Source organism: Globicephala melas, chromosome 17 (assembly GCF_963455315.2).
Source record: "Globicephala melas chromosome 17, mGloMel1.2, whole genome shotgun sequence".
Classification (NCBI taxonomy): domain Eukaryota; kingdom Metazoa; phylum Chordata; class Mammalia; order Artiodactyla; family Delphinidae; genus Globicephala; species Globicephala melas.
Window position 1 is genome coordinate 60,919,379 of NC_083330.1, and position 24,199 is coordinate 60,943,577.

General features: G+C 40.1%; 1 protein-coding gene across 7 annotated transcripts in view; it reads right to left on the bottom strand.

Annotated features, from left to right (window-relative positions):
• Positions 1-504: 504 nt before the first annotated feature.
• ENPP2 (ectonucleotide pyrophosphatase/phosphodiesterase 2) overlaps positions 505-24,199 on the bottom strand; it is a 107,980-nt gene continuing 84,285 nt past the window's right edge. For 5 of the 7 annotated variants that reach the window (XM_060286980.1, XM_030875669.2, XM_060286982.1 and 2 more), the window contains 8 exons: positions 21,614-21,665; positions 14,323-14,397; positions 12,873-13,009; positions 11,756-11,891; positions 10,980-11,057; positions 7,675-7,807; positions 5,644-5,800; positions 505-1,103 (listed from right to left, as the gene is read on the bottom strand). In XM_060286980.1, coding sequence (XP_060142963.1) covers positions 933-1,103; positions 5,644-5,800; positions 7,675-7,807; positions 10,980-11,057; positions 11,756-11,891; positions 12,873-13,009; positions 14,323-14,397; positions 21,614-21,665 — 939 coding nt within the window. In that variant the 3' untranslated portion in view covers positions 505-932. The remainder of the gene's footprint in view (positions 1,104-5,643; positions 5,801-7,674; positions 7,808-10,979; positions 11,058-11,755; positions 11,892-12,872; positions 13,010-14,322; positions 14,398-21,613; positions 21,666-24,199) is intronic. The other 2 variants (XM_060286981.1, XM_030875670.2) reach the window with 1 other exon arrangement.

Sequence of the window (24,199 nt, forward strand, 5' to 3'; positions counted from 1 at the left end):
TACGTGGGCCTCTCACTGTTGTGGCCTCTCCCGTTGCGGAGCACAGCCTCCAGATGCGCAGGCTCAGTGGCCATGACTCACGGGCCCAGCCGCTCTGCGGCATGTGGGATCTTCCCGGACTGGGGCACGAACCCGCGTTCCCTGCATCGGCAGGCAGACTCTCAACCGCTGCGCCACCAGGGAAGCCCTAATAAAAGCTTTGAAACAACTTGATCAGAAGAACCTGTTCCTCCAGACTTCAAGATATTTTTAAAATAGATAGGTGAGAGAGGATATTCAGGAGTTCTTCTGTTTCCTCTGCCCTTCTGATTTCCCATAGATATGTACCTCATCTACCTCATCCGGGCCACCACAGTTGAATATTAAGGATGTCCTTTTTTCTATGTGAACTACGTCCAACTAAGAAGAGGGCCCAATACAAGAAATGTGTACATTTTATGCATGAACTATACCAGAAGCAAACACTCTAATTTATGTGAAATAAAGACCAAATAAAACCAGAAGAAAACTGAATGTGTGATTTATTATATTTAAGATTGGTCTATAAGGCTTAAATATGTCTGTCATAATTAACAGTAAGTGAATGCAACTTTACAAAATCAGTATTTCAATACAGTACAGGACTAAATGTGGCAACTGTGCATTGAAAAATTGATATTTCCTCAATGCAAATATCAAACGTGCAGCACCATTTAGAAGCTTCCACTAAAAACGCAAGCTGCAGTAATTATTACAAGCTCTACTCAGAACACAAGACTACCTATATCAAGCGTTAGGGGAAAACAGTGGAGTCATTCAGGCGTAATATGTCAGATTTGGTACAGGATTAAAATACTAACTTTTTTTAATGTCCTGGTTTCAAATTAATAAATACAAAAATAATATAAAAATATACACCAGTTGATAAGACTGCACCGCAGAGGATCAGAAGGTTAAATCTCGCTCTCATATGTATGCAGGTATGTCTTTAGCGTCAGAATTTCTGGATAGCTGCGGCTGGTCTTGCGGAAGAAATCCAGACTGGTAAGATGTTCGATGTCCCGCACCCGAGCCGTGTGCATCTTTATAAGCTCTTCTACCCATTTGGACTCATCCTCTGAGCTCTGCAACAGAAAGGGAGTACAGAGTCAGAATTTTCCAGAGGAGTTTCTCTACACGGTCCATTTGCTCCACGTCCACAAATGACCTCTACATACTCCTGCACCCAAAGCCAAGGCGTGTTATTCCTTCCTGGCCTCCCCGCCTCTCTCCCACAGTGCTGCTGGCAACGGGCCACAAATACGGGTCCTTGGCTGTGAACATTTTCAGCAGCAATTAGCTGTACCAAATAAACCAGATGTGTGGTGCGAAACGGCATTCGATGCAACATGTTCTCCTAACATAAATCAAAATTGGGAAAACCAAAGGCCCTGGAGAATTCAGTGATGTGTTTCTTTCCCCTGCTGTCAAATTGCAATGAGAAGTACAGAGCATGAGGATTAGGAATGCTCCTCTGCCTCCCAAGGAAAGGAAAGAGCTTGTGCCCGATGCACAAAATGATGTGTGTGCATTTCTAGTCCTTCAGAAGAACGTGCTAGATGAAGGACATCCTCTATTAGACGGCAGTGAATTGATATTTGAATGAGTTCGACTCTAAGCAGCTCAGCTGATACACCTGGCACTTTGGGGCCCAAGAGGCCTGAGTTGGAATCGCAACTCTTCCACTTCCTGGCTGTGAGACCTTGCTGAAGCTGCTTGACCTCTCTAGGCCTCGGTCTCTTCATTGGTTCATAAGAATAATAATGCTTACTTCAGCTCCCTGGGAAGGAGGAAGGAGAGGAAGGAAGAAGGGGAAAAAAATGAGTAAAGTAAGGAAACAACATCATGGGTTTTCCCATGATGGGAAGGAAGGAAATCTCTTTCTGTCTTAACTACTTGCCAAAAATTGCCTCACTGGCACAAATTCGAGATGAAAGACATTTAAATGTCCCACACTAAACAATTTATTTCACATCTAAGTAGAAACAAAAAGGCAGTGCAGATAAAGCAGTCCTTTACATTTAAAAAATATCTTCTTTCACTGTTGAGGGAACTTGAGAGAAGGAACGAGATCTGAGAACCTTGAGAATATGGAGAAATGTCTACCTTCGTCAGTAGACATGGGGCAGGAGGGTCTTTGCCAATAATTTTATTCCCAAATGCCTCCGGAATTGCAATGGCTTCCAAAAGTCTTTCTACAAGTCGAAGGGTAGCTGTGCGTCCCAGGGCTGAGAACGTTCAAGCATGCCCTCGCCCAAGTCTTTGACTGCAAGTGGTCTCAATGAACGACCCACCAAAGCCCAAGAACCTGCACTGGGTTTTCTCAGAAAGCTCCAATCCACACGGACCTGGACAGGGAGCTCCGGCAGCTTGTGCCAGTGCTAAATATGTACAGGAGGGTGTTGGTTCAGGAAACTGATGCCTGGCCATCCCAGGCAAAATGAAGAAACAGGAAGAAACTGCTTTGCAGGCTGGGGGAAATAAGGATTTTAACCCTCCACGCCCCACCCCCCTAACCCAAGCTAACCAAGATCTCTGCGAGTCATAGGAAAGAACAGGCCTAAATATAACTCTACCCACAACGGTACTGACCAATCCTCCGTGTGACCACATAATTAACGAAGTAGGAGGTCTCCAAATGGGTCGGGACCCCCTCAGAGTAAGCAGAGTAAGCATGAAGTGATATTTTCGGGAGAATTTTCATATTCAACTCATTTATTTGAGTTTTCAATGGTCAGTAAGTCTAATGTTTCCTTTGTAAATGTAAGTCATTTGAATGTGTGGACAAGAAGTGAAAAGGTTTTTCCTAATTTAAATAATGGCTAGCCGGGATTATACGAATTTGGGGGAAAATCTGTCTTTGGCTATTTCTTTCCTTGGGAAGTGATTTGCCAATTTCATTTGAGGGGCATTCTCCTCTGGTTCTCACAGGCTAAAATCCGGCCTCCAATTAGTCAAAATACTGGGCTATGTTACACATGAAGAAAAGGCCTTCTGCCTCTTGCTAGCAATCCACAGAAGGATTTGCTGCAGGAGACTCTAGTACAAAATGCAAAACTAATAAAAGTCAAATAAAAGTTCATGTGCTCCAAGAGAGGAAAAGAAAAACTTTAAAAATAAATTTAAAAAATAAACAACTTTACACATTAATGCAAACGAAAGCACAGTCCAGGAACTTGCTTAGTGTTTTTCTTGCTATGGACATTTATCCTTCACCTGCCTTTTCCCCCTAACTTCCTCCCAAGTGAATTTGTGAATTCAAGTCCCAGAAGTCTTAAGGTGGACTTTAAGGCAAGGACAGGTGTCTACGTAGGCAGGGGGTTCTTCAATAAGAGGCATGCTGGCCTTGAACTCTATAAGAAATACCCCTAAGCTCTGTGCAAAGAGGAAGATGTATGAGGACATCAGTGGATTTCATTTGTCAGATGTAACATCGGGGTGAATAAAGAACTGCCTCTGAGCTGAGTTCAGAACAACGTTTTTCAAACTCCTGCATCACCAAATTCCCCTAATGACAGGGAAATGTGAACATACATCCCCCAGGAATTGAGGTGTCTCTTAAATGGCCTACTTTAAGTCTGAAATGTCTTTGTAGTCTCTGCCTTATCTTAAACATGTATGGCAATTTTGAATTTAACTCCATAAAATATGTGTTTCCTTTTCTGCAAAACTTTTACCTCCCCACAACAAGATTTTAGTAAAACTGAAGTTCAAAAAAGTACATCATGCTATGCAGAGGCATTACATCCCTCTCGGGTATGCCATTACCTAGTCTCGAGGGCTGTGAACAATCGAAATTGAGAAAGTCGAGCCAATAAATTGAGGACAGCTCCTCTCTCACTTGAAGTTCCCTTGCTTCTCCACCTCCCATCCAATTATGTCTAAGATCTTATTTATCCTTCCAGTACAGTATTGCTGCCTTCCACCTTCCTTTAGAAATTTCCAAGACCACACCCAGTTCAAATTCTGTTCCCTCAATCCTGGGAATCTTGCCAAAGACCTTTGAGGACCATGCTTGATCCCCTCCAATTCAAATTTATCTCCCCCAAACAGAGTCTACAATGTTGCTCTTATGCCTAAACATTTTCCATGGTTATCTAATGTCTGTGCAATGAGAAAAAAGTCTTCAGGCCCCAAGCTTCCACTACAGAAATCTGATAAATTTGAAAAAGGATGAGCTTTTGGAATCAGAGGCCTTGAATCTAAAGTTCTACTTTTCTACTGACTAACCAGTAACCATGTTACATACTTTTTCTTTATGAGCTACAGGTTTCTCAAGAGTTAATGAAAGGGGAGGGGAAGGAGCTCATATATATCTGCCTAATAGGGTAATGAGATGATCAGAAGTAATGAATGAGAGGACCTGCACAGTACTTGGATAGTAACATGGACTCAATCAATGATAACTACTACTACTATGGCCACTATGACTACTACCACGACTACTTTTACTTTAAATCTGATTCCATGCAAACTTTAAAACCTTACCTCCCACTATGATCCTCATTTCCAATATTCTAGCCAACTTAATTAGCTTTTTCAGCCACATTTCAATTTTTTGTCTGCACCTGTTATTTTGTTTTGCATGGTCATAGCCTCAATCTTCACCTGTAATTGAAGCCATAGCCCCAAAGCTGCCTTGTCCATGAAGCTGAAAATCTCTGTTGAAGCTATTCTTAAGGGTCTTTGCCTTTTAGTGAAGCAATTTCTGTGCTTGTTCCATTTACTTTCCCCCTTGAAGGCTGCCTGGAGTGTGACTATGTTAAACACGCCATCATTTTTCCCAGGGTACCTTACCTAATTAAGGAATTTGAGTACTGCTTTTTGACTAAAAATCTTCCTCTATAGATTTTATCTCCTATTCTATTATATAAACAAAAGCATAGAGACTATTACTTCTAAAATCAACCTTGGAGCACAGGATTTCCATCACATTAAAGAAACCTGGAGTAATCACGTGATTTGTCCCTGAGTGCAGCATTAGTACAGAGCCAGGAGCACAGAGCACGGATCCTGTCTGCCTTCCTGAGGCTTTTTTGCCATGCCGTCTTCCTTTCACGTTGGAATAAGTGAATCAAGAGTCATCTGTGCTATTTAAGAATGGGGTGACCTGTTACGTCTGCCCTCATAACTAGTAGCAAATGAAACTCTGATTTGTAAAGTATATATTCCTGTGTGTGTGTCTTTTTAAAAAAGTTTTTATGAATGAAATGTTCAAACATCCACAAAAGTAGAGCGAATGATATAATGAGCTCCTGAGAACTCTTCCCTCATTTCAGTAATTACCAAAATTGTGTTACTTTTCACTTTCTACAAAATATCTATGTGTTTTGCAAAATAGAAAACATGGGCACTTCTATCATTTGCCAAAATCAAACACAGAAATAGAACAACATTAAATGCACACACATCCCACAGACCCCTATGCTGAAAAATAAAAAGCCATTAGAGCACAAAGTTCCCAAGTGTTACGCAAAGTTTCCTTTGGGTCCTTTCTAAAGACCCAATTTGTGTAGTGCAAATGTTTTATGATAAGTATGTCCTAGTTCAAGGGTGGGAATATAAATTAAGACACCAAGATGAATTCCGTCAGCAAATCCTAAAGGACACTGTTCTTGAACTCACATTGCAGCTTTCATCATCGTCCGGTCTGTGAGGAAGGATGAATGAGGAGACAGAGAGGGGGCCGTCACACTTGTCGGCGGGCTGGGTGAAATCCAGGCAGCTGGTGATGATGCTGTAGTAGTGAGTTGGAACAGGAATAGAACTGCCTTCCACATACCTGAAACAGGAAGGCAAAATCAAACTCTAGCCGAGGTAGTAGCTTTCTTTTTTAAATGGTGGCCAGCGAATATCGCCCAAGTCACGAAAATTAAATTTCACTCAATGGAGTCATTTTTCACTTACAGGTGTTAACCCACTTCTATATCTTTGAATATCATGTTTTCAATGCCTGGAATCCCCTCTTTCTCTCAACCTGGTAGACTGAAAAAGATACTCCAGACAAAGAAAACAGCTTGAACCAATTCTCAGAGGCGGGACATAATGCATAGGTCAATGGAGTAGAAATGTAAGTCTGGAAGAGTCAATAAAAGTCAAAGTAAGGGGGGCTCTGAGTGCCAAAGTTGTAGAGTTTGGGCACTATTTTTCAGGCAGTAATGCTCCACTGAAGGTTTCTGTGCTAGGAAGTACCATTATGAGATCCATGTTTCAGGAAAAGAACTTTCAAAGACTTGTATAAAATGGACCAGAGGCAGAAAACACAGGAGCTAGGAGAGCGATAGCCCTTCCAGCCACAGTGAGATCCTGAACTTGGTACAGTTGGTACAGAGAATTCATTTACTAAAGAAAATTCTAAGAACTGAGTGCTACTGATGAGTTACAAAAGTATAAAAAATTATTTTGAGTAGAGCATAGTATAGAAATTCATAATTCCTTACCTGGTTTTCTATTATCTTAATTTTAATCATTTCAAAATATTGAAATTATAATTGAACTAACAGTATAATTTGGGCTGAAAACTATGACAATAATCAGCAATAAAATAAATGTACAAGTAGGATAAAATTTCTCTTATGGATGACTGGAAAGGGGGTAGGATAACACCTATTTTATTAGTTATATATATGAAAAAAATTAGCATTTTATGTCTGTCTGTCAATCACAATGAAACCCTCTCATATTTTGTGTTGCTCTCTAACTGTTTCATGCATCTATAAAATTAAATGAAGAGGGCTTCCCTGGTGGTGCAGTGGTTAAGAATCTGCCTGCCAATGCAGGGGACACAGGTTGGAGTCCTGGTCCGGGAAGATCCCACGTGCCACAGAGCAACTAAGCCCGTGTGCCACAACTACTGAGCCTGCGCTCTAGAGCCCGCAAGCCACAACTACTGAGCCCATGTGCCACAACTACTGAAGCCCGCGTGCCTTGAGCCGTGCTCCGCAACAAGAGAAGGCACCTCAATGAGAAGCTCTCACACTGAAACGAAGAGTAGCTCCCGCTTGCCACAACTAGAGAAAGCCTGCATGCAGCAATGAAGATCCAACGCAGCCAAAAATAAAATTTAAAAAATCTTTTAAAAGAGTTCTTCAAATATTAGGTATATCAGCTCCTTAAAAAAAAATTAAATGATGACCTATTATGAATTTGTTGTATTTATATCTTCTTACTTTCTCCACCAGACTGTAAGTTCCTTATGAACAGAGTATGCCTTTTATATCCCTAATAGCACCACAGAGAGGGATAGAAATGAGATTTGACCAAAGTTTATATGTAATTTCCTATTGAAATGTACTGACTCAGAAAACCTAAGGAATGCCAGAAGTCCCCCCCAAATAGTGAACACAAGTGAAAATTATCATCTTCCCACTAAAGAGTTGTTGAAGAATAAAGTTAAAAAATTTTCTAATCTTTTGATACATTTTCTTTCATGAAAATGAAAAGTGCATTTATTTACCACAAATCCTAATTCCTTTCCAACCACCAATGCCTCGTTTAATCACAGGTCCAAAAGAACTGAAGAAATCACAAGGAGATTCGAAGAGCAACAGGTTTAAGAGGTATCAGCTCTTCTCTAGTACGTGAATATTTGAAAAATATTCTTGAGTGAGATCTTGGAATTTAAAAGCACACGTTGCGTGGGAACGAAAAGCTTACCGTTTGATTTTGTCTTGTGTGTCACGTAAGCCGTCGTAGTCATAGTCAAAAATTGGTCCACTTATCACATTAACTCCATTTCTTTCTGAAGCATATTTCTTCACCAGAACCCTTTGGAAATAATTCCAGACTCCTGTACAGAAACAAAATCAGTTCTCCGTAAACAAAACTCCTTGCTTTGGCCAAATTCTCTCTTGGATGCATTAAACAAGCCAAATGTCACAAGCCAAGAGACAGTAGATCTGTTGTGATTCTTAAGAGCAATCCATCCTAAAGCATTAGCTGTGGGTGTGTCATTTATGAACCGGCCAAGAGAAAGATACAGAGACAATGGTAGAGGAGTTTAACGTAGCCCAACCAGTCAGGGAAGGATTTACGGGTGAAGTGGTTACTAGGCTGAGATCTGAAGGACAAGTGGGTGTTTCTGAGGCAAAGAGGTGGAGACAACATTCCAGGCAGAGAGAATAGTATGTGCAACAGGGGAAGTATGGTGTTTGTGGGAAATTGAAAAAAGGCTTTAATCTACTTCCTCTTCTTTCACATGTCGGAGATGGGCTAATTCTCAAGTTTATGTCTCTAGCCCTAACCTTTCCAGGCAACTCCAGACATGTTATCCAACCAGCCCTCTCAGGGTGCATTTGAAAACCTAATAATCATATCTAACAAAAAATTATCCAAAGAGAATTCTTGATTTTTCATCCACTCCTGATCCAACTCTTGGCTTCTCCATCACAGCCAGTGGCACTCGCACTCACCCCGATGTTCAGGTCAAAATCTTAGGATTCATCCCTGACTTCTCTCCTTACTTCATATGCATGTGAACAAGTCCTGTTAGTGCTACCTCTAAAATACATCCCAGTCTTCCAAATCTGACCACTCCTCACAATTTTCACTGCATCCACCCTGGTCTAAGTCACTATCCTCTTTGCAATGAACTACCACAAAAGACTACTTGGCACCTTGGGAGAAACTCTTCCTTCCCCGTAGCCCATTCTCTTTGGAGTAGCCAGATGGATCCTTCTACACTATAAATGTGATTGTATCACATTTCTGCAACACCCACCTCTAACACTCCAGATGATTTCTCACTGTAATTAAAATAAAATCCCAACTTTCCACCATGGCCCTTGCCTCCCTCCATGACTTTTCCTCCTATTCCTTTCCCCCTCAGGTACATGCCTTTCTTCCTGTCTCCCTACTCACTAAACTTGTTTCAGAGTAAGATTTTGCATATGCGTTTCCCTTCATCTGGAAAACACGTCCCCTGACTAGGCATGCCTAGTTTCTCCTCCGCTATTCCTTTCTCACTTTCATGGTCATCCTCTAGAGAGGATTTCCTTGGCCTCGCTAGCTCCAATTTACACGATAGTCAATCACAGGGGAAGGAGAGGGGCAGAATGGAAAAGGGAAAAGGCAAAAGAAGGGAATAACAGAAGATGACAGGAAAGGCAAACCAAAGAAGTTGGCTCTAACATGTTAGATTTAACTTACCATGCTCTATTCTACATTGGGGTTTTGAGGTTCAGGCTGTTATCATTTTTTACCTCCCCTTATTAGAAAATGCTTGGGCATTTTTCCCATAGTGCTTCAACTGCTGATCCTCTATTCTAAATGAGAAAGACAGAGCAGCCCACCAGAGCCAAAATACCATGGATAATTATTTGCAATAAAGAAATGAGGACAGTGGGGAAGAAGTTCAAATGTTAACTTAAGCGTAAAAATTGGAGAGCCATAGAGGGAAAGAAATAACAATGAGAACAGTCAAAAGGCCAAACCCGCAGAAATGTGGCATGGGAGAAAACCATTCCCCTAGTGAAGGAGGACAGCGGGCCCTCTGTGAAAGGCCTTTGGCCACACCAGCCTCAGGGTGGTACCGTGTGCTTCCTCTATTGCTGCTTGGTCAAAAAGGCATCAGTAAAGGATAAAGAAATCCAGGAAACCCTGATTTGTGGAAATTCAATGAAGCTGCATTCCATGTAATATTAGGACAAATGGATCTACGGGGGTTTGTGAAACATTTCTCAGCTGGGGCTGAGAACAAACGAGGAAACCTTTTAAAAGCATACTTTAATTTTTCACTCATAGGCAAGAGATTCTACCTTTGAATAAGCCTTTATTTACTAACTTAGGACATCAAATAAACATTTTTTTTTCTCTCTAAACCGTGTTGGCCATTTCACCAACGTCAAGTTGAGGAGGCTCGGCTCTGTAGATGACATTCCACCATCTCGTGTCCTATTTTGAGACTTTATTTCAGCCCCGAGAGTCATGTAACACAGCCCAATACTCCTTTAGAAAGTGGAGTTACGTAGAAGTGTTCCCTTTTCCTACCTTTCCTATAAGCATATATGTCTGCTCACTGTAAATAAACCGAAGGGAGGGCAAAGCTACTCTATAATGCCTTCTCTGTCTTTGAATACATGGATGGTTGGATGGATGGAGGGATGCATGGATGGAGGGAATATGGATGGATAGGCAAATGAATGAATTCTTTGTTAGCAGACATAGAAAATGGATTGTTTTTGTCATCGGACAGTTAAGTTACAAATCCATAGAAGCCACAGAAGTCATGCAATCAAATCTCATAATTTTATAAATGACAGGCTAGATGGCATTTCTATGATCACATAGCCAGTGTTCACACTCCAGAGACCAGAACTCAGTTTTGGGGCTGGGGCTCACTGTGCCTATACCATTCATTTCATCACTACCATCCACGAATATTTATGTCATATACAAAGAAATTATGAGTGTATATAATTTGCACCGCCCTAAAACCTACTGAACTTAATTCTCTGATGATTCAGAAGACCCTTTAAGCTCTTGCTGGGTTTCGGGGTTAATATTCAGAATACATCGCCATCCCACTAAAGGAAAAAGGTGTTAGTGGCTTTTACTGTAACATTCTATAAATAAATACAGATGCTGTTAAATGTCAGGTAGCCTCCAAAATACAGAGAAGACTCTTTTAAACCACTGAGCATTGAAATAGAGAGAACACCGGATTCGAAGGAAAGCACAAACTTGGTTTAGCTCAGCTTCTGCCATTCATGGGTCACTTCTTGTGACTTCAATTTCTTAATTATAAACAAGGGATAAAAAAAACCTGCCAAGCTCCCTCACAGATTCATATTTTGGCTTAGCAGTAGAGAATTTACATTAAAGGTCTTCAAAAATTATAAAGGCTAAACACATGAAAGGTATTATTATTATTAAAATGAATAGAGAGGTAGGAAAGGTAAGTGGTAAATTTAGAAACAGTTCTTTCCACAAATAATAGTCTACTAGGTAAATATTAGACTTACGTTTGAAAGCAGGATACATTGGAACCATATTGGTTACAAGGAATGCATCATATTTAGTTTCTGGCAAAGAGCTCAGATCTAAACATTGGGAAAACAAATAGTGCCCATTACATAATAAAATCGACATCAATAAAAAAAGGAATCTTCTAAAATGGTCCAAACAGCATGAAATGCATGTATCTACTCTTTTATTCCTACTTATCCCATTCTTTATATACCATTTCCTACTTCCCTTCCCACTCAATCTCTTTTCTTCAATCTCTTTTCTCAATAGTTCTCCTTAAAAAAATTTTTATGATTCTTTTTCTTCCTACTTAGTCTTGGGTCTACTAAGTATTTTATAAAAGAATTCTTTGATTTTACTGGCATAATTTGGACTTTTAAAAAAATGTCATCAAGGTAATGAGAGAGAATTAAAGGGCTTCATGTATTCTTAAGAGATCACCTCTATAGTATTATGTAAAAGATTTATGTCAATAATTTCCTATTTCACTTTCAGATGCTCATTTAGTGATGTCAGGTGACACACAGAATATTCCCTTGCATTTTAGAATTCCCCGGGAATAGGATTTGTGAAAGCTGGTCTCTTTTCTGGCGGCTGCTTTTGGAAGGCTCCCAGAGAAGTTCATCTCCTCAATCTCTTGAGCGCCCCTCTGGTTTTTAGGTTTTTTAGAAAACCTAAAAACCACTGAAATCCTAAATACCAAGTTGCACACGCCAGACTCCACAAAATAACATCCCTCTAGAATGGTCAGATCCTGCTATCTGTAACTTACAAGGAGGAAAGAGGAATCCATAGGACATCTGTTTATCATTTTTGTAGGCCAAACAGCTCTGACTGAAACTCGGAGAAACACGGACATCAGGCCGGACGCAATTGGTCAGGTGTTCAGGGATGCCAGAGACCTCAGCCTGTATGGTAGTCACAGGTAGTCAGCAATGCCATGGCAGAGATAACACCAAACCAACAGGGAAATACTGAAGCCAGATCGTTTGGTTCCAGACAGCCAGAATCAAAGCCCCATTAGCTTTTACTATAGCTCATATTCTGATATTGACTCTTTTTTTTTTTCCTAAGGACCTCAGTTTTAAATGTACTAAGCTAGTAACTTTTTAACTCTTATGTCTTTAGTAGCAGGACTCTCTGATCAGTCTTAGGTGAAACAATAATACGCAAGGCAGAAATCTCACTGTTGATATAACAAATGAGATTCCACATAAGACAGCTTAAAAAATAATATTCTGAGAAATAATATAGACATATCTCCTATTTAAAAAAAAAAGACTATATATGTATTGTATGTGCCTGAGTACAAATGAATAAGAAGCTGTGTTTGGGGCAGTGGAAATAGTCATTTGTATTCAGAGTTTAAAAACATAGTTCAACTGCCCAATGAATTTTTCTAATTCCTGATATAAACTTTCTTACCTCATCTTTACCAAAACTGAAACCCCGACATAAAAACCTTCATTAAAAAAGAACAGGATGTTGATAGTGGGGCAGGCTATACATGTGTGGAGCCGTGGGTATATGGGAAATTTCTGTCCCTCCCATTCAGTTTTGCTCTGAACCTAAAACTGCTCTAAAAAATAAAGTCTATTAAAACAAATGGCCAGATATTGGTGGCTTCTGTAACTAGTGGATCATGTCGAGCAGAGTAAAAAAAAACTAAAAGAATTAGTATGCTATGCTATTTCACCTATTACCATGAAGTTTTTAGAACACTGCAGAAAGTCTAATTCAAAATATTTTACAACAGATCCAATATAGGATTTCTTTCATCAGGAAAACTTAAAATCTTGTCTAAGACAATTCTGTTCAGCAAACAATCATTATCTTAAGGCAAGGAGCGTAATGACATGAAGAACATGAAACCCAGTTTTCTCAATGACCTGTTTGGAAACAGTGTACGATGTCCAGAGTGGCATTAGGAATATTTCACTATAACTGCTTTCAAAGTCAGTGTGATACAAGATATCATATCTAGTCCGATAAAGCACTGCAGGCCGTCCATAGAGGAGGTGTCTCTCTAGGAAAGAAAAAAATAAACTGTCTTAAACGCATATTAAACTGTACATCAAATGTTAAAGAAATATTGAAAGAGTCAAATTGTCCACGATTTGCTTGCTTACTTATTAATAATGTAGCTCCTTCTTCTTAATTTAATCAGGTTAGTTTTCCTAACACTTCTGTGGTTTATTTGATCACCTAAGCGTGGGTCAAGGCTTACAGTTATCAAAACTGTAGTGTAAATACCATATTTATTTGAATGGTTTTTTTCAGTTATAAAGAATTTTAATCTGTATGGGAAAGACAATTATTTATTAAATTTTGAAATGATTCAGCTGAATGGGAAGTCAAGACAATTAGATTTTTATAGAATTAATTCACTTGACCCTGGAAAGGCTCATCAAATTAACCAAAGATTTAATTAAGAGGAAGGTACTCTTTGATCATTATTTGTAAACTGCAACTCAAATATGCATTATTTCAGCATAAAAAGTGAGTACTAATGAGCATTTAAAGTAAGTAGCTTTGTGACATGGAGGAAAACTCTTTAGGTAAGAACTTAAAGGAACATGTATAGATAAAATAAGTGGCATTCAAGGGGGTCCTTTAAATACAAAAGGGAGGTCATCGGTTACCAAAGAACTCAGTTAAGACCCCAGAATGTAGATTCAGACCCCTAAGAGGAAGCTCTCCTCTTAGGAAAAAATAAAGGTTTGAAACTTTATTCTTCTAGGAAGAAGACATGGGAGATTAATGTGCAAACCTTCATTCTACGCCCACAATAAATGCCTCAAGCTTGATCTGCCCATTTTAGACAGGCTAAAGTCAGAACTGCCATAGATTCATAGAAATTGGGGTCCTGCAGACCAAAATATTGAGAGACTGAGGCTTTGGCAATTCACAATCCCCTAAGTGATAATCCAAAAAAAAAATTGTTTTACTATGATTTCTATTAGAAAAAAGTCAGTTCTGGCACTTACTAAATTATGTATACATGTTGCTTTAATTAAAGTATTACCATTCTACACAAGTAACAGAGAAAACCCTTTGTAGATTACTTTGCAAGACCCTCCCAAGTAGAACTGCTGATTTGAGGCAAAACAGCCCACAGTTCACAGCACAAGCCTGTTCTGGGTAGTTGGGCTTTGTCAACATTGCAGTAAATGTAGAAGTCTTGGTAAAGCTACCAAATTTGGGGACCCACCCCTAAGAATTAGAACATAATATGCTAATATCGTATAAATGAAATATAATGAAAAGCCAGCAAATCATAACAGTAGTACTTGGGAGCAGTTTACCAGGTCAGACTTTCCTTCAAAACTCAAACCAAACCTTTTCTAGCTTCAAAATTTCCATTAACGTTTTCCTTGATTTCATTTTTGCTGCCTCTGAATTTCCTGGTTTCAGCTGGAAGCAGAAGTATCAAGATTCTTTGAGAAGCTATTCTCTTTTTATCATTCAAGTTTTAATGCTTACCCAACACATTCCTCCAAGCTCAGATGCAAACCTGGCATATTATCCAATCTATCCCATTAAGAGGACAACAAAACAGCAGCCATAGTCCTCTATGCAACACCCCTCTTTAGAGCAGCCATCAATCAACACTCTTAGACAATCTATAGACTCCACCAACTCTGGTTCCTCCTTATTTCTCACCATTCCTCAACATAGCACTCCATTCCATGAAGACTGATTGATTTGTAATACTGCTCATAATCATTGTCAACAACTCTATGCTATTATATATATGACTCCTTTTCTCTCTACTGGGAATAACTTCTCCACCAGTCCTGTCACTTATCTCCCTCCAAATTTTTCATTAATGTATTCCCCCCTCATCAAACATATACTGAGTACCTTCTTTGTGTCAGGCCTTGGGCTATGGAATAGAGATACTTGGTAAAGACAATTAAGATAGAGCTTTTGGGCTTCCCAGGTGGCGCATGGGTTGAGAGACCATCTGCCGATGCAGGGGACATGGGTTCATGCCCCGGTCTGGGAAGATCCCACATGCCGCAGAGCTGCTGGGACCATGAGGCATGGCCACTGAGCCTGCACGTCCGGAGCCTGTGCTCCGCAATGGGAGACGCCACAACAGTGAGAGGCCCGCATACCGCAAAAAAAAAAAAAAAAAAAAAGAGCTTTTACCCTCAAGAAGCTCACAGTTCAATTAGAGAGACAAACACGGCATAAATAACTAAAATGCAATATGCTGCTCACTATATCAGAGATATCTACATAGTGGAACAGGAAAACAGAGCATGAGGCATGCCGCAGATGGGGATGAGGTGGCATCAGTACGGACCTTACAGAACTTATGAAGCTAAGCCAGAGTGACCCCACATCCCATTTATGCCTGTTGCCCTGGCATAATTGTCCTTCTCACCTTCAAAAGGGGATGACAAATAATATGGTCACATAGCTCAGCTCCCATGAAAGAGACATGGGGAGGAGAGGGAGAAAAGGACAAGAGGGGAAGAGACATCTTAAGAGTCACTTTCTCCTGAAAGATTTCTCCAGTTAAGCTTCTCCATCTCTACTCATGCTTCTGCTCTGCATGTAGAAACTCAATTTTCTTTGGAAATGTGGGTGTCATAGCTCCCAAGATATGCACAACTGCAGTTTTTGGCACACAGTTCGAGCCCAAATATATCATCATCTGACTAACTTTTTCTCAATTGTTAACTGAGCATGTATGACATGAAGAAAAAAAAATGTAGTGGCTTTGGCAGTCTCCTAATATCCAACCAAGTTCCCCAACTGACCCAAAGAATCTACTTGGGTCTTCCTATTGCATAATAGCTTCATCTTAGAAAGAGGTGAAATCATCTTTGCAGTAAGAAACACTTTAAGGTCCAGAAACAAAATTTAGATTTCCCTTTTTCAGTTTATCAGGGTATCAAACAATCACAGGTTCTTGGTCACAGCCTGCTACTCCCTATGACATCTTAGACAAGTCACCCATTGCATTTCTGTTTAGCAAAAAGTCCCTTGTTGAGCCACAAGAGTGTACTTGAAGCTCACTCTTTGGACACATAAGTGCTTCATCTAGAGACCAGCCACCCTGGAGATGAGCCTGCAATCTTCTGCTTTTGAAATATGTTCCTCGTGATTTCTTGATATGGATCTAGGATAGCTTGTGTCTTCCCAGGCTGGGTTCCTACTCCGTGAAGTTCCAGACAGAGCCTCCATTCCACACTCCAGTTCCCTGTTTACAATAGTGGCTGGCATTTTTGGTACATGCCACGGTTCTCCTCCAGATACCACGTCGGCAAAATACTGTGAGGCAAATCTTTTTAAGTGGTGTGGACTTCCCCAGCGCTCATTCTTTTTGTGTTCCAAAACTTGGTCATCCAGACTTGAGTGTGTGTTTCTTTTCCCTCTTCAGCTTCCTGATTCATATTCCCACAGATTAGCTGGCTGACTTGAGAGCCACATGAAAATCTCTCCTCTTTTTTGTTTTTATTTTAAACATCTACTCCCACAATATTATGCTCTTACATTTTACCACAAAGTCTCTACCCAAGGTCTTTCCTTTTCCTACGTCCTTTCTCCTCCTTTGCCTTAGAAGTGTCTACTAGCATTTACTGCCATGTCAACCTCCTCTGGGATTAGATTTGATGCCTCTGGTAGGGTCCTGTTCTTTCTTACCTCAACCCTTAAAACACTACGCTGGGGCTTCCCTGGTGGCACAGTGGTTGAGAGTCCGCCTGCCGATGCAGGGGACGCGGGTTCGTGCCCCAGTCCGGGAAGATCCCACATGCCGCGGAGCGGCTGGGCCCATGAGCCATGGCCACTGAGCTTGCGCGTCTGGAGCCTGTGCTCCGCAATGGGAGAGGCCACAACAGTGAGAGGCCCGCGTACCGCAAAAAAAAAAAAAAAAAGTATACCACAATAATCCTAGGGGAAGGTGATTATTCACCTTATTTACCCTCAAGAGGTCCTTCAGAACAAAACTGAAGGTTATGCATTTCTGTACAAAATCTAAAATGGGTTTTCTTCTACCCAAAAGAAAAAGATGTTGGTTTTGTTTTAAAGGCTACCCTTAAACCAAACTTGAAAACAGTATATCTACAAGCTCTCATTTGGAGGCTATAAACAAAAGGTAAAGAGGATCTTAAAAGTCAGGCTGTAAAGTTTGATTTTATTTTGTGTAATGAGGATTTTTCCAAGGAGTTTCTGCATTCTAGGACCACAGCTACTAAGTAAGTGACTTTAAGAGAATCCAAGGGAAACCCTAAGGAACAATCAAAGATAATACCAGAAGACTGGGTGACTTGGGCAGATCTGTGAGTGTTATCACTATCAGACAAGAAATATTTACTGAATTGATGAATCACTGCAACAAGCATACTAACATGCATACTTAATTTTAAAAATAAAGACTAAGATTTTTAGAAACCATAACTTTCAGGTGGCAATGCTGTCAAGAAACAGCACTCTCGGGGCTTTCCTTGTGGCACAATGGTTGAGAGTCCGTCTGCCGATGCAGGGGACACGGGTTCGTGCCCCGGTCCGGGAAGATCCCACATGCCGCGGAGCGGCTGGGCCCGTGAGCCATGGCCGCTGAGCCTGCGCGTCCGGAGCCTGTGCTCCGCACAGAGACCACAACAGTGAGAGGCCTGCGTACCAAAAAAAAAAAAAAAAAAAACCACTATGCTGTAATTCATCAACTGGCTAAATCTCACAATAAAATAATAATTTAATGAGGACACGGATTTTATCTATTTTGTTTACCATTGTATCTCTACCTCCAACAATGCCAAATATCTATGTGGATAAATAAATGTTTTATTTTATTTTGCAGTACACGGGCCTCTCACTGTTGTGGCCTCTCCCGTTGCGGAGCACAGGCTCCGGACGCGTAGGCTCAGCGGCCATGGCTCACGGGCCCAGCCGCTCCGCGGCATGTCTGATCTTCCTGGACCGGGGCACGAACCCGTGTCCCCTGCATCGGCAGGTGGACTCTCAACCACTGAGCCACCAGGGAAGCCCTGATTGTTTTATTTTTTAAAAAAATACTGTTCTTTATGACTTTCAAGAACTGGCTTTCTATGTATAACTTGCCTAATATTCCCTCTCTAGCTATTCAGGACTGCTTTAAAGTTAACAAGAATTACTAGTGTTGAAGTCATTTTTCTAACCAAACTAATTTCTCATGGCGTGTGATAAGGAGCCAAACACATAGGTGTTAAGAGGATGTTTAATTCCCTGTCTCACAAAGGTGATAGTGAATGTCAACCTGACTAAGAAAATACAAAACATGGTTTAGCAATGCTAGTAGAGAAAAGACTAAAGTGAAAATAAATAGTGCGATTATTCTTACAGTAAAAATTATACCTGGCTCAAGTGCCAGAATTGCTTGCTGTGAGAAATTTAAATATTTCAATTTCATTCATTTATCCATTGATTCATGGATTACAAAATGAAAATTCAATAAGTTTGCCAAGACATTACATACATGTGATCCAGAAAAGCAGCCATGCAATTAAGATCCGGAATTCACTACAAATGTAGAAATAGTAAAGCTTTAGCAAGAAGTTTAGATCCCAGTTTTTGAAGCTCATATCTGTTCTTCCTCTTCATTTTAGTACAGGACTTGATTCTGTAAGTTTAGTATTCGTAATAAAATATAGCCTAAGATTAATTTAATATACCACTGTTTTGTTACCTCACATTTACCCTGGGTTGTTTCACTGTTGGAATGCATAGCTTTTACATGTGTGTTTTGTACAGATGTATGAGTGGTTTTATGTCATATGACATTAAAACAGTTTACATATGAATGTTACAAATGGAATGGGCATGGCCTGTGGTTTATTCTGAAAAAATCAGCTACCTATACGTGTATTTTTTTTAAAAACTCGGCAGGAAAATAATACAACTTTACATTTGTATAGAACTTCAGGTCTACAAAATGGTTTAAAAGCCTCAATATATATTAGAGATAGCCAGAAAGGGGAAGTGATCGCTCTGAGCACAACACATACAGCACCTCGAATTCACGAGGTTCTACTCCAGCAGAGCAGACGTTGACTATTTCCAGTGGGGGACTAGACTTATGACCCAGGACTCACCATAAAGGCCTGAAAGAACTCAGACCAAGAAAATGTCACTTTGCAGCTGAAGAAATGACTGAGACAAGACCCTTAAGGAGACAGACACCAAGAGACAGAGACAGAGAGAAAGAGACAGGAGAGAGAACACCGAGGCTTACATGAATCCTAGAATCTAAATGAGCAATGCTTTGCACATAATAAGGCAATGATATATAATTATTTGAATTTCATGTAATAGTTTTAAAGTCTGTCTTGTATCACTCCAGCTATTGGCAATTGCAAATAGACATTATTATACACACTAACAAAACAATGCTGTATAAACTTAAACAACCTTACCAAAAGTCTATTGAATATTAAACTGTTAATTATAATAAAAATAAATAAAGTCTCCCTTGTATCATTAGAGACTATCCCATTAGGCCATGAGCAGACCAAGAAGGTGTGCTACCATGATCCTCCCCTAACATTTTATGTCACCATTGTGAAGTTACATGCTGGAAACTATTGGTGACACAGCTGACAGAACCAGACGTCTCAGAGAAATCAGCTCCCAGCCCAGGGTAGGCGCTCAACAAAAACACGTGAGGGCCCATTTCCATGAAAGTATATAAACTTTAAGCCTCGGTGACATAAAATCATCTAGAGATAAGACACATATTCACCTCTGAGCAGAGCAATGGTGCGGTGAGGTCAATAACTATGGCTCTTTCCAGCCCTGAGAGTCAGTGATTCACCTAGAAGATGCCTCTTATTTTCAAGCTCAGAAGTTTGAGGCCACTGTCTACGCTGACTTGTGGGACTGGTTTTGTCCTATGAGCACACTGTCACGAAAAAACTAAATGAAAGATTTTTTTCCCAGATGGAAATGTTTTAGGACCATGAATAGTCAGAGCTTGAATCAGCGAAAACATTAGGGTCCATTCAAAGTTATCATAATTAACTATTTCATTAGTGACTTTTAGAAGAGAAACATCTCAGTAATACTTCTCTGCCTTGGTGAGTGAATATTTTAAAAACTCAAGTCATGAGACTCCATACTCCTCGATCCTGGCAGCATTGTAATTTTTCCAATTCTAATGACACCGCAGTCCACTAGAGGTTTGATGTCAAACACTTCAAATCACTTCTAGATTTGTGAAGGATTTGTGTACCTTCCATCAACTAAGTCCTATCTCAAAAGCCGTGTTCATCCAATTACATGCCAAAGAGTCTGTGTGTTGTATCATCAAAGAGAGAACCGGGAGGGTGGTGATGTAGAAAGAGAAGAAGAAAAAACATGAAGATCTTTATAAAGAGGGGAAATAAGCCAAGTAAATAAAATATTCCACTGGTTTCCTCAACCTTTACTTAATCAGATTGGAAATGGCACGTACGATAAATAGAACCATATGTAAGCTAATAACTCATGTAACGCTCTCACGAGAATTTGACTACGTGCATCTTTACTGCATGACTTGGGCTGCTGTGCTTGATCTCTGTCTTCTTTTTAATACACTTTTGGTCATTCCCTTGCTGTTACAAGATGCTATCCCACCTGCTGTAGTAACCTGTGTAGGAGCCTTTCCGCCTTCTTCTAATCTCTTCTAATTTTCCTGGGATTTCAAAACCAGAAGGAAGAGCTTATGTGGTAGATTGCATTATTGTTCCTAATTATTTACTGCTCTTTTGTAAAGGATTATATACTTCTACCCATTGCCAAGTGACTTGTAGGACAGTGTCCTTGTGGAAAGAATATACTTCCCTACTCCACTGGTTTCATGTGCCCTACTTTCACCAATGAACTGGGAATGGAAGTGACAGATGCCTCATCAAAGCAGAAGTGTTGAGACCCATTGCCTGGTTCTGCCATTCCTCTTTTCCCTCTGCCACGAGAAGGGCATGTCCCAGCTAGGGGCTGCTCCTTCAGCCTAGATTCCAGAATAAAAAGTACACATGGGGCAGAGCCACACTTGGCCTATAGTCAGCATCCTGAAATATGAACAAGAAATGCACAGCCCACTGAGATTCTCTTTTTTCATCACAAGCTTGCAAAAGTTGACTAATACAGGAGGGTTATTATTGTACGTAAAATAAGAGGAGAATGAGTTAGGGCTCAAGATAATTCTTCTTTGAAGAGAGATTTCTGATTTGGATCCTTCTGTACATCCCTTCCCATAACATACACACTGACTCTGCAGGTTGGTAAGCTTCAGTAGAGGTACCAGCTGTTACCATTTATAATTGTGACTTCCATTCCCTTCACTGAAGTCCCCATAAGCACCTTAACTTATGACCCATCAGATGCACAATGGTATATTTAATCCCTCTGCTTTTCAGAGGGCTTAAAAGCTATTGAGGAAAAAAAAAGGTAATGGAACTTTTCTGACTTATTACACAGCTGGCAACCTGTGTACATAGAATAAACTAATACCTTTTGCCAGATGGTATAAAAATCAATTTGCAATCCAAATTCGAATTTTAAAAAATATTGTGCTTACACTATGAAGTAAATAAGAAGTCTCTCCAATTTTTGGAAGCTAGAAAACAAAATTATCTGGTTGTTTTTTCCATCAACTCCTTACCTTCTGTAGACCCTTTTATATGAAGGCGTTTGTTGAGTTCATCCAATTTGTTCTTCATGTGTGAAAACCAAAAAAAAAAGAAAAGAAAAGAGAAGAGAAAGCAAATCAGAAACGTTTTTTCTTTCCAGCACCCTTCTCTCTATTTAGTACCCAGCTAAATTCAAAACAGGACCCTAAACTTCATCAATACCATAAACTCTGCAGAGTATTTACTACTTTATCTCAAAATGAAAATTTAGGCTCCATTTCCTAGTGATCTATGGTCACGAATATGTTATTTAATTTCTCCATGATTTTGTTTCCTTTCCTTAAAAGTGTGGATAATCATGGTACCAACCTCCCATGTCGACAACGACGATTAGGGCACATATATGTAAATTAATTCGAATATTGCCTCAATATTTCGGATTAATCTCTAGGTACACTAAAGTGATTCCCAAACCAAGTTATGAAATTGCTCTTTCTAAAGCTGAAACATAATGACTCAGCAGTTCTGAAAAGTCACGGCTCAGCAACTCCATCTCCCACTATATATTCTAGAGACACTCTAGCATACGTCTACAAAAAGACATTTGCGGTAATGTCTACTGCAGCATTGTTTGGAAGAACTAACAATTGGAAATTACCAAATGTTCTCAAATAGGAAACTGAATAGAATCGTGATGGTATAATTATATAATTAAATATTAATTATTAATGGTAAAAATGAATGAGCTAAAACTTCACATATTAATATGCATAAATCTCAAAAATACAAGGATGAACAACTAAATGCAGGATACATATAGTATAACAGCATTTACATAAAAATATAAGATATCCAAAGCTATCCCATAGGTTATTTTAGGGAACTATATACTAAAAATTAGTTAATACATTATTTAAGAGATACATATGTATGGAGTGAAAGTATAGAGGCCTACATGGCAATTATATACACTATATTCAGGATATTAGTTACCTTTGGGGTAGAAAGGACGTGGGATTGGGGTGTGGGATGTCACATGGAGTATCCATTCAATCTGTAATGTTTTCTTTCTCACAATGTGTGTATTGAAGTATTCATTTTATTAATCTCTATACCTTTTCAGTATGTCTGTATTTATTTTTTAAGAAAAGGAAAATAGTCTTTTGGAGAAACCCATTGACAAAATAAAGATGATCTAGAACCCCACTAAAACGGCTTAAGGTAAAATAACCAAAATACTTCTTGCTTCGCAGAAGAAAGGTAATTCAGGAAACAAGATACAGCTAATAGATGCTTCTAAAAATATAACTAGAATTCACTTCAAAGACCACTTCCTGTTGACTTTGGCAACTCAACTCCTCCAGCTGAGGTCTGAGAATTACCTACTTTATACTAATTAGCCCTGTTAGTTCTTACCAGGAGCTAAAGTAGGAAGGATTAATAAAGGGAAGGAGGTAGGGAAGAAGAGCAAACTTCCTCCCATGGTGGGCGTCCCACACTGTGGCTCCTAGGCCCCAAGGAATCCTAGAAAGTAGCAAATGGTAGGGGAGGGGGATAGACCAGTGGGAAAATTATTTTCCATTTTTATGAGGTCTAATAGAAAGATCACACATTTGCCTGTAATAAGACCACACAGGCAGGGCTTCCCTGGTGGCGCAGTGGTTGAGAGTCCGCCTGCTGATGCAGGGGACACGGGTTCGTGCCCCGGTCCGGGAAGGTCCCACGTGCCACGGAGTGGCTGGGCCCGTGAGCCATGGTCGCTGAGCCTGTGCGTCCGGAGCCTGTGCTCCGCAACGGGAGAGGCCACAGCAGTGAGAGGCCTGCGTACCGCAAAAAAAAAAACACACATGCAAAAATAAAATTGCTTTGATTTGTGTTGGAACCCTCTCAACCACTAACCAGTGTTAGTGGTAACACTGGTTGTATCTTGCTGTCAGAAGCACTGATGGGCAACTCTAAAAGGTCTTTGATCAATATAAAATTCAATAAGCAAATCATTACTGAACATGTGTAGTTTGCTTGTTTCAATAACTGTCCAAACACGAGGTGCTGGGTGGTCCCTATCTGCACCCCCAACGCCTGCCCGGCCACACCCTTCCTTACCCTGCTCTGTGCCCTGGGAGACTGATCTCTAGGGACTCATCAGAGAGCAAGCTTGCCCTCTAGCAGGGCTCCAACAATGAGAGGTACCAGCGGGGGATTGGGAGGGGTGGATTTACTCCCCCAGCTTCCCCTCTACCAGGTTGCAGTGCGTTAGCTGCACCCATCTACCAAATTCCGACGTTCCTTCCTATATAGCTCTTTCTCCATGTGCCAGTAACTGCTCCCTCCCTTTATTGTTGAGACCTAGGATTGGTACCCTATTAGCCCCAGGGTACTTCAGCATCCCTCACTGATTTCCCTCTACCCTGCCAGCCTTTGAAACAGTCTTCTCATTAAACGTGATTGAAACAATCTCTTTAAGCCTTCTTTAAAAACCTCTTCTGCATGGGCCATCTGTTTCTTATTGGAACCATGACTGATACACATGTGATCCAGGTTGAAAAAAAAAGAAAAAAATCATTTTGGTTGGGAATTGTGATTCCACAGAATAGCATTATGAATTTTACTTTTTTTTT